Source organism: Sciurus carolinensis, chromosome 1 (genome assembly GCF_902686445.1).
Source record: "Sciurus carolinensis chromosome 1, mSciCar1.2, whole genome shotgun sequence".
Lineage (NCBI taxonomy): Eukaryota > Metazoa > Chordata > Mammalia > Rodentia > Sciuridae > Sciurus > Sciurus carolinensis.
The window spans coordinates 157,187,855-157,204,343 of record NC_062213.1 but is presented as its reverse complement, the minus strand read 5'-3'; the positions used below and the strand labels follow the sequence as shown (position 1 = coordinate 157,204,343).

General features: G+C 39.0%; 1 protein-coding gene across 3 annotated transcripts in view; it reads left to right on the top strand.

Moving 5' to 3' along the window:
- The window catches only part of Ror1 (receptor tyrosine kinase like orphan receptor 1), a 378,032-nt gene that overhangs the window by 347,303 nt on the left and 14,240 nt on the right, over positions 1 to 16,489 (top strand). For all 3 annotated transcript variants that reach the window (XM_047518297.1, XM_047518306.1, XM_047518315.1), the window contains 2 exons: positions 1,102 to 1,347; positions 14,517 to 14,728. In XM_047518297.1, coding sequence (XP_047374253.1) covers positions 1,102 to 1,347; positions 14,517 to 14,728 — 458 coding nt within the window. The remainder of the gene's footprint in view (positions 1 to 1,101; positions 1,348 to 14,516; positions 14,729 to 16,489) is intronic.

Sequence of the window (16,489 nt, the reverse complement as noted above, 5' to 3'; positions counted from 1 at the left end):
ATGCACACATATGCTGAAACCTGAATGGAACTTGAAAACATAAAGTGAAAAGTAGCTCCGATGCTGCTTATGATTCCATTTTTATGAAATATCTGCACTAGACAAATCTATAGAGGCACAAAGCAGATTCGTGCTTGCTAGAGGCAGGGGCTAGGAATAGTGGGAGTCACTACATAATGGAGAGAAGTGTTCTGGAACCTAGTAGTAGTGAAGTTGCACACCATTGTGAAGGTACCAGATGCACCTGTGATAAATTTTATGGTATGTATATTGCACTGCAATTTAAAATAACATATATGAAGGCTGACCTCTATCCTCTACCCTTTCACCACCACCCAACAAAAGACTGTTCTTCTATACACGTCCCTTTCATCTAGAATTAAAATCACTGGATATTTTTTTGGTTTCCTTTTGGTAGTTACTACTATTTTTTTAATTAAAAAATTTATAGATCGAAAATGCTCTAAACTGCTTATTAGTACAGAGTAAGTGCTCAATATCAGCATTGTTACTAGAGTCATTAACCTTACAAACTCCAGTTTATTTCAACTCAAAAATTCTACAGTGTTTTCAAATTTCAGCCCTGCGGTCACCTGGGAGGGTTGCTTAAATGACTTTGCTTCTCATGGGTATCCACTCCATCAGCAGGAGAGCCCTAACTCCTGCTAGCAACCCAGAATGCACTAATACACGTTTTCTGTGAATTACCAGCGAGATTCGTTATCACATGATTCATGTATAAGGCCATCAGTTAGAATGTTAGGAAAAGCTTAGCTTGAACCTTCACTGAACCATTCACGAGGAAATTACTTCTGTACCTCTAGGTCCCACCCCAGTTCTGATTTCTTCTGTGCTCAATATTAAAAATACTTGCAGAAGACTGGTTTTATTCCTGAAGCATAAGCTTTAAATCCTCCCAGGAATGTAACTGCAAGGCAGGCCCCGAGTCCAAGCCCAGCAAGCAGGAAGACTGCCCCGCATGGCCCCTGACCACGCGGTTAATCGGATGCCCTCCCCTCCAGAAATTGCTGGCTGGGGAGCACCAACCAGCTTCGCCTTGGTCTTTTTTGAGCAGCTTGGGCTTTTCTTTGTGTTTTTCAGATCACAAGTGCTATAACAACACAGGTGTAGACTACCGGGGGACGGTCAGCGTGACCAAATCAGGGCGCCAGTGCCAGCCGTGGAATTCCCAGTACCCCCACACGCACACCTTCACTGCCCTCCGATTCCCAGAGCTAAACGGAGGCCATTCCTACTGCCGCAACCCAGGGAATCAGAAGGAGGCGCCCTGGTGCTTCACCTTGGATGAAAACTTTAAGTCTGACCTGTGCGACATCCCAGCTTGTGGTAAATACAAGTCATTGCCCTTAATGTCTTTGGTTGCTTCTCCAAGATCCCCACCCCAGGCCCCTCCTTACTTAGGAGAATTCTGTTGGGCCGGGGAAGATTTGATTGAAAGTGTTTGCTTGGTCTCAGACAGTCTCTAGTGTAGACCAATCTTGATGTTTCTACATAGTGCACATCGTAAGGTACCAGATCACACTGTAAGAAGTAACTGCTTTTATACCTGTAGCCATCGCAATAGAGGATATAAGAGGGACCCAGCTCTCCAGAGGCACAGGTGAGGCAGCTTATCACAATCACCTCTGTAGAAAAAGACGTTACCTATAATGGTCCAGGTGCAAGTGGACCTTTTTAGAACAACGGTCATATTGGAAACAGATGAAGAACTGTTTTCTGTATGTCATAGAGCACACCCACGAGCCAGGACACTCTCCATCCATTGCCCATTCATCCAAGGCACTCTGTGGATAAGCTGTGGCCTCTGTTTGGCCCACGAATACTGCAGAAGACGTGTACAGTGTATGTAGAAAGAAAATGGAATTGCTGAGTAAGTTTGTTCCATTATGGAGCAAATGTTTATCAGGTAAAAGAAAGAGAAGGAAAATGTTGATGAGACCTAGGGTTGGGAACTATTTGGAACCAATTCATCTTTCTGATACTAGTTCTTGTTGATATGGGGAGTGGGCTTCCCAGGCATGGGGGGAGAACCAGGATGCCACTGCTGGGAAACTTAACAACAAAAACTACCAAACCAGAAGCAATAATTATGGGACACACAGATAACATAAGCCAAGGGGCGCTGGGTCGTTAGATAATTATCCAAGTTGTGCCACAATATTTGTCAAGTACCTACTACATGCCAAGTAGTACTCACCTGAGCAGGGGGATAAGTGGGGACCCTAAGGCGAGAGTAGGCCTAGCACATCCAAGAGGGAGTAAGGGGCCGCTGGGGCTGGAGCAGAGTGAGCGAGCAGAGTAGCAGATTAGATCTGAAAGGTAATAGGACCCAATCATGCAGGGCCCTGGAAGCCACTGTAGCACTGACGCTCTGAGCCTGAGAGAGTTGGGAAAGCATTAGAGCATTCTGGACAGAAGAAGGGTTCACACTTAGGTTTTCAAAGGATGGCTTTGGAAACTGAGTTGAGACTGGACTGTAGAAAAGGTGAGAGCAGAGGTGAGGAGACCAGGTGGAAACTACTGAGATAATCAGGGGGAAGAGATGCAGGAAGACAAATGGAGGAGGCAGAAACAAGGGGGCAGAGTCCTGATGCATTTTGAAATTGGAGATGACAGGAATCACTGGTGGATCAGATATGGTACAAAAAAGGAAGGGCTCAAGAATGACTCCAGAACTGTGGGCTTGGCTTGCCTTTTGCAGAGGGGGACAACTGCAGGAGAAGTTTGGTGGGAGCTGGACCAAATGAATTACTTTAAGAAGAGAAATGCATTGGTCATTCCATCCTGGGTGAACCCCATTAACTGGAAATTAAGGTCACTTCTGAGCCTTAATTTCCAGCTAATATTCATCAGAAGTAGGGACGTAATTTCCCCATACACTGGAAGATATGTTGATAATCTGATTCAAGGACTCAAGTTCTATTGCCCCCCAAAAAAAAAAATCAATAACATACATTATATCTAAAAAGTATTCATTTTCATCTTACTAGCCCTCCTGAAGCTATCAGACCAAACACATGCTCTGAGAATAGAAGAAAAAATCCTTTAAAGTTCTTTCTGACTGTGTAGAGAGAAAGAAAGAGATCACTACACCTACTACATGCCTACTCGTTGCTTGGTAATGATATAGTCTTCATTCAAAACTCATAACCATGCTGTGGTAATGTGTGCCACCGAGGCTCAGACGTTTTAAAGGACTTGTCTAAATCAGGTGTCCAACCACTGGTGGGATTGGACCCTAAACTTTCATCTGCTGACACATAGCTCTGAGCAAACTCAAAGCTCATGTTTTTCTACTAGAGACTCTGCTAATCTCATTTCAAGATATAAACACAAAAATAAATACAAGGATAACAATAGGCTCAAACTCCAGATTCCACCATGCTGGTTCCCTTACATGATATGACATCAAAAAATGTTCCCGTGCTGCTGAAGAAGTCCATCATAAATTATTATCAGTAAATTATTACTGTATTATTCAGGACAGTGATATTGGAAACTCAATTCTTTTTGAATATCAACCTGAAGGTGACAATTAAATTTCTGGGTACTGGTTACTTCTAGTCATATGAGTGATAAATGTAGATGAAAATTAAATCCAGAGATAACAAGGCAGTTTTCACCACGTAGAATTATTTTAAAAGAACCTTTCATGTTACTTTGAAAGAAAACAGTCCCTCTTGAGTTCTTCAAGTCAAGCCACAAATACACTGATTAAAGGAACAGGAACTCCTTACGTGATCAATGAGAAGCTGCTGGGAGTCCAGTGACTCCCTAGTGTGAAAGTTCCAGAAGAGAGCAGGTCAGTATCAACTGTAGACTGAGGCAAGATTTCTCATAATCGACCTTCAGCAGCCCACCTCTGACAAAATAATCATAATGGAATCCTACTTTTATAAATTCTGTAGAGTATTTGCTTTTTCTTATTTAATCCTCACAAAAATCATAAAAGATGAAGTAGGAATTTCTAGCACCATGAGAAAACCAAGGCCCAGAGTCCAGAGAGAGGCCCACTTAAGATCACCAATTACCTCACAGAAACTGGGTCTCCTCTCTAGATCACTGCTCTTTGTTCTGCAGCAGAGGTTCTCAGCCTGGGCAATTGTGCCTTCTAGAGAACACTGGCAGTAGCAGTAGATATTTATCACTATAGAGGGGTCTAGGGAATGCTACTGGCTAAGGATGCTGCTAAGCACCCTACAAAACCCAGAATAGCCCACACAAAGATTCTCCAGCCCAAAATGTCAATAACGCCAGGGCCAAGGAAACTTTTTCTATACTATCCAATCACAGACAATACAATAACCATACCATAATAAACACTGATTATGATTTATTATGTAGTTATAGTCAAGCAAAAACTACACTAAGATTTTTTAATGCATTCTGTCATGAATAAGTAATTCCATACCCCAATGAGTAGAGTTTGTTTGTTTGTTTGTTTGTTTAATACCCAAGAAAGAAAACTGAGATTTAGGTTAAGTAACTTGTCCAAGGTCACATGGCTAAAAAGAAAGAGACAAGGTCCTCCGACCTATAGCCAGACTTTTAAACTATGTGATTTAGATATGTCTATGACTCTGTGTGGGGACAGACAGACAGATAGATAGACCAACATTAACTATAACTGTTTTTCTCACAATGAGTTGTAAACTAGTATAACAGGACTGAAATGAGTTGTTTTCTGCCATCCCAAGTGGAATGTTCCTTAGTTCTTTTTAGATTTCAAAGTTGAGATTTCAAAATCTTCATGGGTTTCTCATTTTCCTAATGACATCTTCTGTTTTAATGTCAACTAAATAAGGTTAAAAGAAGTATAGGCCTAATTAAATAGAAAAAGTGAACAGTGGTTGTACTTTCTAGAATAAACAAACTGTCTGCTGCAGATGCTTTATCCATTAACTCTGGAACAGAACATAAAATGAAGTACCACCCAATGTGGCTACTGTGAATTTTGGAAATTGACTTGACTAGGATTGTGTGCCAGTGCCCAGAAAGTGCCTAGAGGACACGAAATTAAAACTCCAAAGGAGACAGTTTGAGAAAGACTTGACCTCTCACCCTCCCTCTTTTCTTTCATGTCCCAGGCATCTGACAATTACAATGATAAAGTATGTATTCAATCAGTCACTGAAACCTATGTATATGTTGAGGTTTACTATGTTTCAGACTTTTCCAGCAAGCAAGATCAGACCATGCCCTCATGTAGCTTAAGTCCAGTGAAGAATCCATTGAAGAAAGGCTGAATCACATTAAGTCTTGTCTTCCAATTCCCAACGCTGTCTGCTGTACATTTTTAATGATGACAGTGCTTGGTGAACATTATGCTTAGTTCTTCCCACCAGCATCTGCCCCAAGACTTAGCTGATGTTAGCAAAATGTGTTGAACTAATTAATCCTCAGAGTAACCACAAGATCAAGGGGATCATCTCCAGCTTTCTGATGCAGGAGTTGAGGCAGTGTTGTTTTTATCAAGGCCAAGATTCAAACCAGATCCATACAACCCTGTCCCAGATCCCATTCTCTGTCCACCATGCTATAACTGCTTCTAGAACAAATTCTAGGCTATTTCAGAGGAATAAATATTCCTTTATCATTTTTCTTTTTCTCTGATCATTATGAATTCTCTGGGATAATGTCCATTGATTTTCTTATTCACATATCCAGAGATAAAGAAATGGAGCGCTCAGCCAAAAGACATCTTCTCTGAAAGACCCAGGGTGTCTCACTTAGACACAGCCCTCAAATGGTCTAGCTCCCCAAGCAACCCCACCCAGGTCTCAAGGAATTTGCCCTTTTTCTCATCTCTCCTCGCTTCTAGGTAGCCCCAGATCTCCAGTACTCAAAGCTGGCCCTCATCTTAGAGATCTGGTCTGCAAGGCTTTGGCCACCAAGTATAGTGGGTTGGGTGGAAGCTAAATTGAAAAAGAAATGTTTTGCTGATTTTTTTTCCAGCTGGCATCTACGCAATCCTCTCAGGCTCACCATTTCACGTGGCCCTTACCATTGCTTTTCTACCCATCTGCAGGCAGATCTGTGGAAACAGTGTCTTTGGAAGTTCCTTGTGCAATGATCTGGCTGTTTTGCATGACTTATGCTCTTTTTTCCTCCCCAAGTTATTGAGATCACTTTTGTTCCTTTTTGATTCGTATTGAGAGCCAGAATCCTGCTTGTTTCGGTGTTTCCGTGGTCAAGCCTTGACCCTTTATTACTTGATCGAGCCTTGAGGTCATGGTTTTCCCCCTAGCCTTGCCAGCATTGTCTGATTCTCCCCAACTGAACAACCCAAAGCCCCGAGCAGTAGTATTTTTTTTTTTTACTCCTAAACCAGTTTCATTGAAGAATTCCCATTGATAAGAAAAGTAGTAAACCATGGAGTTTTAAACCTGGTCTATTGTTTTATATTTCCTTTTAAGACCTGGGCTTGCAACAATTTGCCAAAGGGCATATTGCCCTGTTCTGGGTCTGAATAGCCTTGACTTGTCCCATGACCTTACAAACACGCACCCTGGGTTCTGCTTTGTCACAAACCATTTTCTACAATGTGGTGGTTTACAGTTAGGGGCAAGGCAGATGTTTTCCAGATTGCGAACACTGCAATTTTTAACATATTCTGTCAGCAGCCTTCTCCCATATTTCATAGAAGACCTGTTGTGAGGCAATTTGTCTCTCAGCCATTTCTTCAAACCAAAATTGAACATTACAGTGAACTGAATGGTGGGGAGGGTTAAAGAAGAAAAGAAAAGAGCAGTGATTTCTATACTTTGAAGCTTTCTAGAACAGTTATTTTTATGCTACAGGGATTTCTAAGATGCCCTTTAGTTTCCAGTCTTTACACATTTTCAACAAAGAACAGTTGTGACCCAAAACTTATATATATAGCTAAGTCATATCCCATAAGCAATTTAACCATAAAATAATTTTCTCTCAAAGTTTTTTTTTAGTTCTCCCAAATATAGATTCAGTCATTTACCCAGTGTTTAAGCTTCTCTTAAAATAAGCTTTTGAAAGCTCCTTACTCTTTGAGGCCACCAATATCAGTAGGAAGAGGTCATAGTCATCCTAACCCTTTGGCAACAGAATTCTGATGTTAAGCCACAGTGATTGTTGCTGTTGACTTTGTGGCAGTCAAGGTTCTGGCAAGAAATAAATGACCCAGCAGACAGACTCAGGAGAACTTTACAAAGAAATTGTCTATACAGGTGTTATTAGGAGAAACCAATATGGAAAGATGCAGAATCTGGGACTAGGAGGAATGGAAAGTACTACCAGCCTGCTATGGCTGACCAGAGGGCTGTCCAATGCATATGGTAGCTTTTAGTAGAGGAATGCCGACAACCATCAGCAACCCAATAAGAAGGAGGCAAGAGGAACAAATGTGTCAACCATACTCTTCTTGCCTTCATGTCCTGCTATTGATTTCTATTGAACAAACCTAACTGGAAGCCAAGATCAAGGGTGCCCATTGATTCCATGCACAGAGGTCAACCTCAGCATTGACTGGATCTGGTGGGCTGAGGGCACTACAGGGAAATATCATCATTGATTTTAAGTTGCTTCATTTGAGAGTCAAAAGTTTATTAGGGGTTCTAATAAGTTATACCAATGCATTTTTTAAAATCAGAACCTTGGGAGGAACTGTAGAAATCATGAACATTGCCAGAAAGCTCCAGAGATGGAGAAATTGTTCCACTCCAAAGTTGGATGACTCTCACTGCTCAAACGTCTGCCTTTGTAAGATAAAAAACAAAACTTTTATGTGAAATCGGATTGTTTTTAATGCTGACCACTAACTAAAAATAAATAAATAAGTAAATAAGGAGCAAGTCTATGGACTAGACTGAGTTTTTTTTTTCTTTTGTAAAATTCCATCTTTTTAGTTATACATGAGAATAGAGTCAATTTTGACACAGTTATACAAACACGGAGTTTATCTTTTTCTAATTAGGATCCCAGTCTTGTGGATGTATGTGATGAGGCAGATAGTTTTTATCTTCTGGTGTAATTCCTCGTACAGATTTGAAGACATCTATCATTTTCATTATTTGATTTTCTCTTTGTTCTGAAAAATACATAACCCCTCTTACTTTTCCTTACCCATTCTCCTCTTATGGGTGTTTCTTGCTCTCCCAAAGCCCTTCTTTATAACAGGAGACCCTTCTTCAGAATTGAAGACACCTTTCAGTGTTTTGTGATCAGAGCAGGGAGAAGAGGACCATGACATTCTTATCATTATTCAGTATTGCCAGTGAGGGCTATTCCATTGCCCTAACTGCCATAGGGGAAATTTTTAGAATAATTTCATCACGCTGTTGCTGGGTGCAACTGAGTCTTCGAATCTCCACTAAAACTTGTTAGCATTCCTCTTTGGGGGGTTGTGGGGAGAGTGATTATATCAGCATTTAGTAGATTTTTCTAATTATAGATTTTATAAAGCAAATTCATTAGCCTAATTTGCAAAGTCATTAGCAAGTTAATATATCTATTTGTAAAATTTCAATTGCTGGTTTAGATTCATTATTTTAGCCTATTGTATGAGCTTCTCACTTTTTATTTCAATAGTTCAACAGTTGGGTAACTTTCCTAGATTCAGACATTTTTCAAGTTGGATAAACATCATTATCAATGACAATGTTGAATAAGCTATTTCCCTAAAGCAAAACCCTCTAGAATTCTGTGGTTGATTTCTGATTAACACTTTTTTAGGTAAAGGCATATAGTGAATTACAATTCTATCTAATGATATTGATATTTATCCCTCCATTTTTTTTAAGAAAATCATGAGTCAATTACGACCTGATCAATGTTTCGTTGAAGTTTAAATGTGCTTAGTCTACCCCTCTATCAAAATTGAAAGAGATTAAATTTTATACAATTTATCAAACTTCGGCACCTAAAGATTTGCCCAATTAAAAAGTGAGCTAAGGACTCCAAAAGACATTTCTCCAAAGGAGCCATACAAACGGCCAACAAACGTGAAAAGTTGCTCAGTATTTCTAATCATTAGAGAAATGCAAATCAAAACCCCAGTGAGATACCATCTCACTTTTATTAGGATGGCCATTATCCAAGAGAAAAGTGTTACTGAAAATGTGGAGAAGTTGGAATTGTTGTGCACTGCTGATAAATGTAAAATGGTGCAGCTGACATTAAAAACAATATGGAGGTCCCTCAAAAAACTCAAAATAGAATTACCATATTATCCAGCGATCCCACTTCAGGATATTTGTCCAAAAGAATTGAAAGCAAGGTTGTGAAGAGCTATTTGCACACCCATGTTCATTGCAGCATTATTCACAAGGTCCACAAGGTGGAAGCAACCCAAATATCCATCAATGGATAAATGGTTAAAAAAAAAAAAAACATAGTATGGACATAAAATGGAATATTATGCAGTTTTTAAAAAGAAGGAAATCCTGACCTGTGACATGCTATAACATGATGAAATAAGCTAGTATACTATATGATTCCACTTACATGAGAACCTAAAATAGTCTAATTCATAAAAACAGAAAGTAGAATGGTAGTTGTCAGGTCTGGGGAAGAGAGAAATGAAGAATTGTTCAATGGATCTGAGTTTCAGTTTCACAAGATGAAAACCTCAGGAAATGGGTTGTACATCAAGGTGAATAAACAACAATATTGAACTATATGATTAAAAGTGGTTAAGATGGTAATTTTATGTTGTGTGCTTTTTACAATTGAAAATCTCTTTAATTATTCAAAAACAAAGATGAGCTCAACTCTTTCTGGTTATAGAGGAGTAAAATTGAGACCTCTACTGTGTATCAAATTTTAGCAAACTTGTAGAGATTACAGTTACTAAAAATTTCCCAAGTGCTCACAAATGAATTTTTGCCCCTAACTTATTATAATTTAAACATTTTCTACAGAGAAAAATTTTAATCAGGGGCTGGAGTTGTGACTCAGTGGTAGAGTACCTGCCTAGGATGTGTGAGGCACCACATATAAATAAATGAATAAAAAATAAATATCTATCAACAGCTAAAAAAAGATGTTAAAAAAATTTAATCACTGATATGGCCTATTCAGCTTCTTTTTTTTTTTAAGAATTCACTTGAGAATACATTAGGCAATAGATCATCTACTTAATATTTCCACCATCAAGTCAAAAGAATGAATGCCAGGGCCCAAAAAGCCAGTTGAAGGCCTAATTACCACCTTTTTCCTTTGACTTCCCAGGGTGTGTGTAAATATCACTATATGCCACGGACATGCTTGTTTTATAGTTTTTAAATAATACATGGTGGTGATTCTTCTTTGCTTCCTTTTAGTTTTTAAATTTTTTTAAACAAGTTCATAATTTAAACTTGTTTCAATTCCTTTGAATTCTAAGTTTCAGTAAGATTTCTTCCCACCTTTGCCATATTTAAAAATCAGAGCATTTCCTTGTTATAACTCAAAGTAATATCCCAGATGATGTTTCACTTTACGAAAGTATCTTCTGAATAAGAAATCATGATTACCTTGCTGTAAACCCCAGGGTAAGAAAGAAATATTTTTCTCTATTATTTTTAATTACTAATCAAAGTATTGAATGTCATTGTAAAAATAAAATAGGAATGTCAGATGTGAACTGAGATACCAAATTGTTGATTTTTAAGCAGAAATTAATTATGTGATCTGGACCAAATTATTGGTTTCAAAAATCCCAAGTATTTAACTTGATGTAACTAATATGTGCATTTAACTTTTAAGCAGTTTTTCCAAAGTATTAAAAATCTTCACCATTCTACTTTGCGGCCAATTTTCTGTGGGTTGCATTTGAGGTTTCTATTACCCTTTCAAGTGAATACTAAGAATAATGTCCATTGTTCCAATGCAATGTCTTAACAGTATGATCCCCACTAGATATAAGATCTCACTGAAAGGGAATATTGGAATCTTAAGAATGATGGATAACAATTCCATATAATATTTTGGAGTAATTTTCATTAGTGATGTAGCTTAAGATTCATAGAAGTACTGAAGGTGGACAGGCTTGCTCACATTCCAACCCAGAAACTCCACCACTGTTCAGCTTTGGTTCATTGTGTATCCTTTCTCAGCCTCCATTTCTGTGTTTGTAAGATTGAGATTACACTCAAGTGCTGGGTTAAAATGAGGAATAAGAATGCTTGGGCATTTTAAAGGGGCTGGGCAGAAATTAGTGTTCTAATTTTTCATGAGTAAGGCTAATTGTGCTATGGAAAATATTTTTTAAAGGTTTTTTTGAGCCAGAGATTGATCCCCCTTCTGACCAAATTCAGAGTCGTGTGGGGAAGGAACCGTGTTGTACATAGACTTACAATAGGCCTTCATTTGTTTTCTGTCACCTACAACACCACCAAGTATTGTTCTGCTTGATTATTTCACTTGGCAGGAAGACATTGCACCCCTTGTGCTCCTTTGCGTACCCTCTGCGTGAGCAAAAGGAGCCAACTTTGAGTGTATTTAAAGGATTTAGCTTCTTGAAGTTTGTTCTCCTGCAGAACTACAGGGGGATTTGTCTCAAACCGCCCATTTACAATAAAAGGCCTTCCTTGAATAAGCTGATAGGTTATGAATACAGAATAGACTCCTTTGTTTGCCAGACAGGTGAGACCTTACTTTCTCTTGTTGCTAAAAATCCAGGCTGGAAAAATGACTAGCGTTACATTAGTGCTGAATTAACCTCATTCCTTTTGTAATCGTTACGCTTATAATGATTTCACTGAAAATCCAAGAATAACAGAGATCTCCCCCCCACCCCAGGGTACTGAGAAATTCTATAATGTTAATAACAGAGCATCCAACAACTGTATAGCAATTTTCAATTATTCAAGGTCTTCCGTGAACATTATCTCATTTGATTCTCACATGAACTAAATAAGATTGGGTGATTCGTTCCCTTTGAATAAAGAAGGAAATGGAGATCAGAGAGGTTGTTTCTTGCTTAGAGTTATTTAAAATTCCCAGCCCCAAACATTTTTCCCAGAATGCACTTTTACTCTGACAGTGAACTTTGAGAGATCAAGTCGCTGCAGGTACTAGAATAGGCAATTACTGTGTTACATTGTTTGTTATTTACAACAGTTCTTTGAAGTGGGTATTATTATTTTTAATTTATGGATGAGTTTGCTCAGGGTGTCTGAAGTGCTGACTCAAGTTCATCTAGATAATGACAAAGGAAGTAATGAGAGGTCTTTGACCTTAAAATGTCCACTGTCCTTTATCTGCAGCAGTGTATCTAAGTGTTTCCACTGTGTGTCTGTGTGTCTACTCATGTGATTCCTCTCCATCCATCCACAGATGTGCAGTGAAGAGTGTACCCCTCAACGATGCCAGGTATACATTTACCTGGTACCGTGGATAAACTGGGGAGTTCAAAGCCATCATGTACTTCAAAGCTTCAGTGTTATTCTCCACCCGTCAGATCCCTCTCCCCCTTCTGACCTCTATGAACCTACTATGGGAAAATGGGTCTTAAATAGCTCGCTTTTCCCAATTGCAGAGAGGCTAGGAGCAAGTCTGATGGGGAAAATCCCAGCTGCATGTCCTTGGGCCAGTTACTTAACCACTCTGTCCCTCAGCTTCCTTGCCTGTTAAAATGGGGATAAGGATGTCACTACTTCATGGAGTCAGCTGTGCGGATAAAATGAGTTTGTTCTCTGAAGTTCCTGTTCCATAGTAATAATGATCACAAACATGATTTTGTGCCAGTAGAAACATAAAAGGGATTTAAATTATTATTTTTATATACTCAATGACCAGATTTAAGCCCTCCCCAAGCCCTTATGAGAGTTAACCCACAGAGCATATTCCCAACACCCAGTTTTTGGTATTCCTTCCTCACATCTCATGCTAAGTCTATTTAGGGGACAAGAAGGAAAAATATGCTCACTAATACATCTCACCTGAAAAAGAGACTCCTAAAGAAGGTATACACAAACAAAACCCATTCTCTTTACATGTACCAGGGAGCTGCCTCCACTTCTTTTTTCTTCCCCCACCCCAGGGGATAGAACCCAGGGCCTCATACATGCTAGGCAAATGCTCAACCACTGAGATTTGGCCCCAGCCCTTTTTATTTTATTTTATTATTTTTGGTAGAAATAGAGTGCTTAGCACCTCACTTTTTGCTGAGGCTGACTTTGAACTTGAGATCCTCATGTCTCAGCCTCCTGAGCCACTGGGATTACAGGTGCACGCCACTGTGCCCAACAGGAAGCTCCATATTTAAAAGAAGTTTTAGGTGTTTTCATCCTTCTATCATACTTTCATATAATAATATATTGTAATTATTTTTTGTCTATTTCATTACAAGACCGTGAGCTCCTCAAGAGCAGAGGATATGCCATATGTAATTTTACATTCCCACTACCAGTTCTAGGAATATAGTAGCTTTTGTTTATTGACTTACTGAATGAGTGGAAGGATCATTGTTAATTCTTTTGTAAAATAAATAATCATCTCTGAATTTGGTGTCAAGCCGAATTTGCAGTATTTGGATTTTCTTTAAAACAGATAGTTGATTTTGGTGGTCAAGACATGCCATTAAATAACCCCTCTAATTACCATTCCATGTTTGTTTTACCAGTTAAATAATTCATTGATGAAAATATATGCCTTAAGTTTTTGGTTTTAATGGCCAGACCCAAACCAATTTTTAAAAAAAAGCATACTTCATAGCCTTCTATACATATATTCTTTGCCAAGCAATGGTAAAGTGGATGTATAAAGTTTCAAACACACACTTCAAAGTGTTAGCACTCATAATTATTGGGTTCATATGAAACCATTTAAGAAGAATTCTGGGGTTTCAAAAAGTGTCAAGTTATATAGTGCTTCTGTGCTGGAGGGAATTGTACACACCATCCAGAACATTCCACTTCACTTCGGCAGATCAGAAAAAAGTGAAACCCAGAGACATAAATGATCTAATCAGGTCACACAGCTCATCAGAGACCCAATGAGCCCAGACTCCAGATTCCCATATTCTCAGACCAGTTGCTTTTGGGACCCTGAGGCCAGCATTCTTTAGCAATGTTGAAACCAGAAGATACAGGACTGTACCTGTAAGTCCACACCAGCCAAGACAAGGGTATGGTGTCTGGAACACCATGTGGTAGTGGTGGTTGATCTGGGCTGGCGTCCAAAGGAAGAAGACCCCTGTGGTCCACATTAAGGCTCTTGCGTGTATATAGTCCATTTACATTGTGTTTAACTTTTAAGGTGTTAGAGAAATGCAGGTCTGCTGCTAGAGAGAGGCCCACACATACAAAATCTTTGTCATGTTCTCTATAATTTTTAAACGTTTGAACTTTAAACTTTTAAACTTCAATAAGTTATGTTGAAGGTTTGATGGAAACAAATTTTAATAAGCAATGGATTCCTTTTTCTCACAGTGGATTTGTGTGTATAGAAGAATAGAAGAAGGTCATTTTAAATTATGCAATGTAACGTTATACGTGTTATTTTAACAAAATAGCTCACTCTTTCATTTCTGCACCCAGATTCGAAAGATTCCAAGGAGAAGAATAAAATGGAAATCCTGTACATACTGGTACCGAGTGTGGCCATTCCCCTAGCCATCGCTTTCCTCTTCTTCTTTATCTGTGTCTGTCGCAACAACCAGAAGTCCCCGTCACCACCAGTGCAGCGGCAACCAAAGCACGTCAGAGGCCAAAACGTGGAGATGTCGATGCTGAATGCATATAAACCCAAGGTAAAACCAGCCCTGCAGAGCTGCCCTTATTCCACAAGCCTCAGGTTCAAGCAAACCATTATCCACATACCATGCTTAGAAATCAAATGACATGGGGCTGGAGTTGTGGCTCAGTGGTAGAGCGCTTGCTTGCCTAGCATGTGTGAGGCACTGGGTTCGATCCTCAGCACCACATAAAAATAAATAAATAAAGGTATTGTGTCTATCTACAACTAATTTTTAAAAAAAAATTTTAAAAACCAAAAAAATCAAATGATGTAGAATCAGAGTTCAGGTGCTAGAGTTCATCTTCAGCCAATGGGAAGACTAACTGTATATCTCTCTTTCTGCCTCAGGCAACTCAAACACGCTTTGATCCACGTGTCCACTCCAGCGTCCACTCCAGCGTTGGGCCAGTCAGAGTTCGGCCCTGCCCTGAAGCTGTTGGGTTAGATGGGATTTTTAAGAAATCATCTCTGCCAGGCTGTCAGGGCTCGGAGTGTGGGCTGCTTTATAAAATTTCAAAGGAGATTCCCTACCCTTCCAACTAGACAGAGAGAGAGATTCAAATTGTTTTACAAACTTCACTGTCAAAAATCCTTTTATTGCACAACAATGTGCATGTAAGGAAAATTATTATATTGTATAATTAAAGATGATGAAGATGGTCAATTTTATGTTATGCATTTTTACCACAATTTTTTAAAAAATCCTTTCTAGTCCTATCTTCAATCCCTTTCTCTTCGGTTTAAGCATGTTTTAAGAGAAAGATTGTCCTTCCAACAATCTTTGAAAGCTGTTCTATAATAGCCCACTTGAGCCTTCCCTTCTTCGTGCAAAATCAACCCATATCCCTTTTTGCTCTTCATTCACATCTGTCAGCATTTGGGTTGCTCGAGGTCCCGGCAAGGAACTCAGGGTCACTGCCCTCACTGTGAATAGCGCACCCGTGCTGCATCTTGAACTGAAACCTGACAGGGTCTTACTCTCAGGAAAGTGGGGACCTCCCTCCCGAGCCTCTCAGCAAAAGAATTCACTTAAATAGTGTAGGATTCTTGCTTCCAAAACCCGTCTTTTCTTCTTGTGCCAAATCCAGAGGACTAGTCATTCAACAAATATTTATGTTCTCCATGGGTTAGTGGCCATATTATTCATTGGACACTCATAATAAATTTTAGGGAAAAAAAGTCTTCCCATTTAAATTAACTAATCCTCTTTGTCTAATAAGTGGAATAACATAATTAACACTATTGGTCTTCATTTAATTTTATTTTGCTTTGCTGTTTAAACTTTTAAAAAAAATTAGAGTCGATATTTTTGCTATTATATGTCATATTTCTTGGTTAAGTCTTAGAGTTCTTTAAATGCCAAAATTTCATTTTCAGAATTTCCACCTCAAGCAAAACCAGTGTTCTCTTGCTCAGTGTGAATATTTACCATAACACACACACGCACACACACACACACACACACCCTGAAGATCATGCAATGTTGGGGAATGGTGGAATGGGAGTTTAAACTCTATTGACATCCTAGCTTCCAGTTAGCCAGTTTATAAACATTATAGTATTTTATGTAATGCAACATATACTCCTTACTATTTAATGCTACTCTAAAGGTAGGAGAAAATAATAGAGGTTAAAATTTTTGCATATTCAGGAGGTAAGACCTGGTTGGCCCAGCAGGTACTCTTAGATATCCCATGAGTTCAATCTTCTAGTGCAATGTCATTGTTCAATGAGAGTCTTGCCCTGTCATTTCTGTTATTGAATGTGGAGGAGC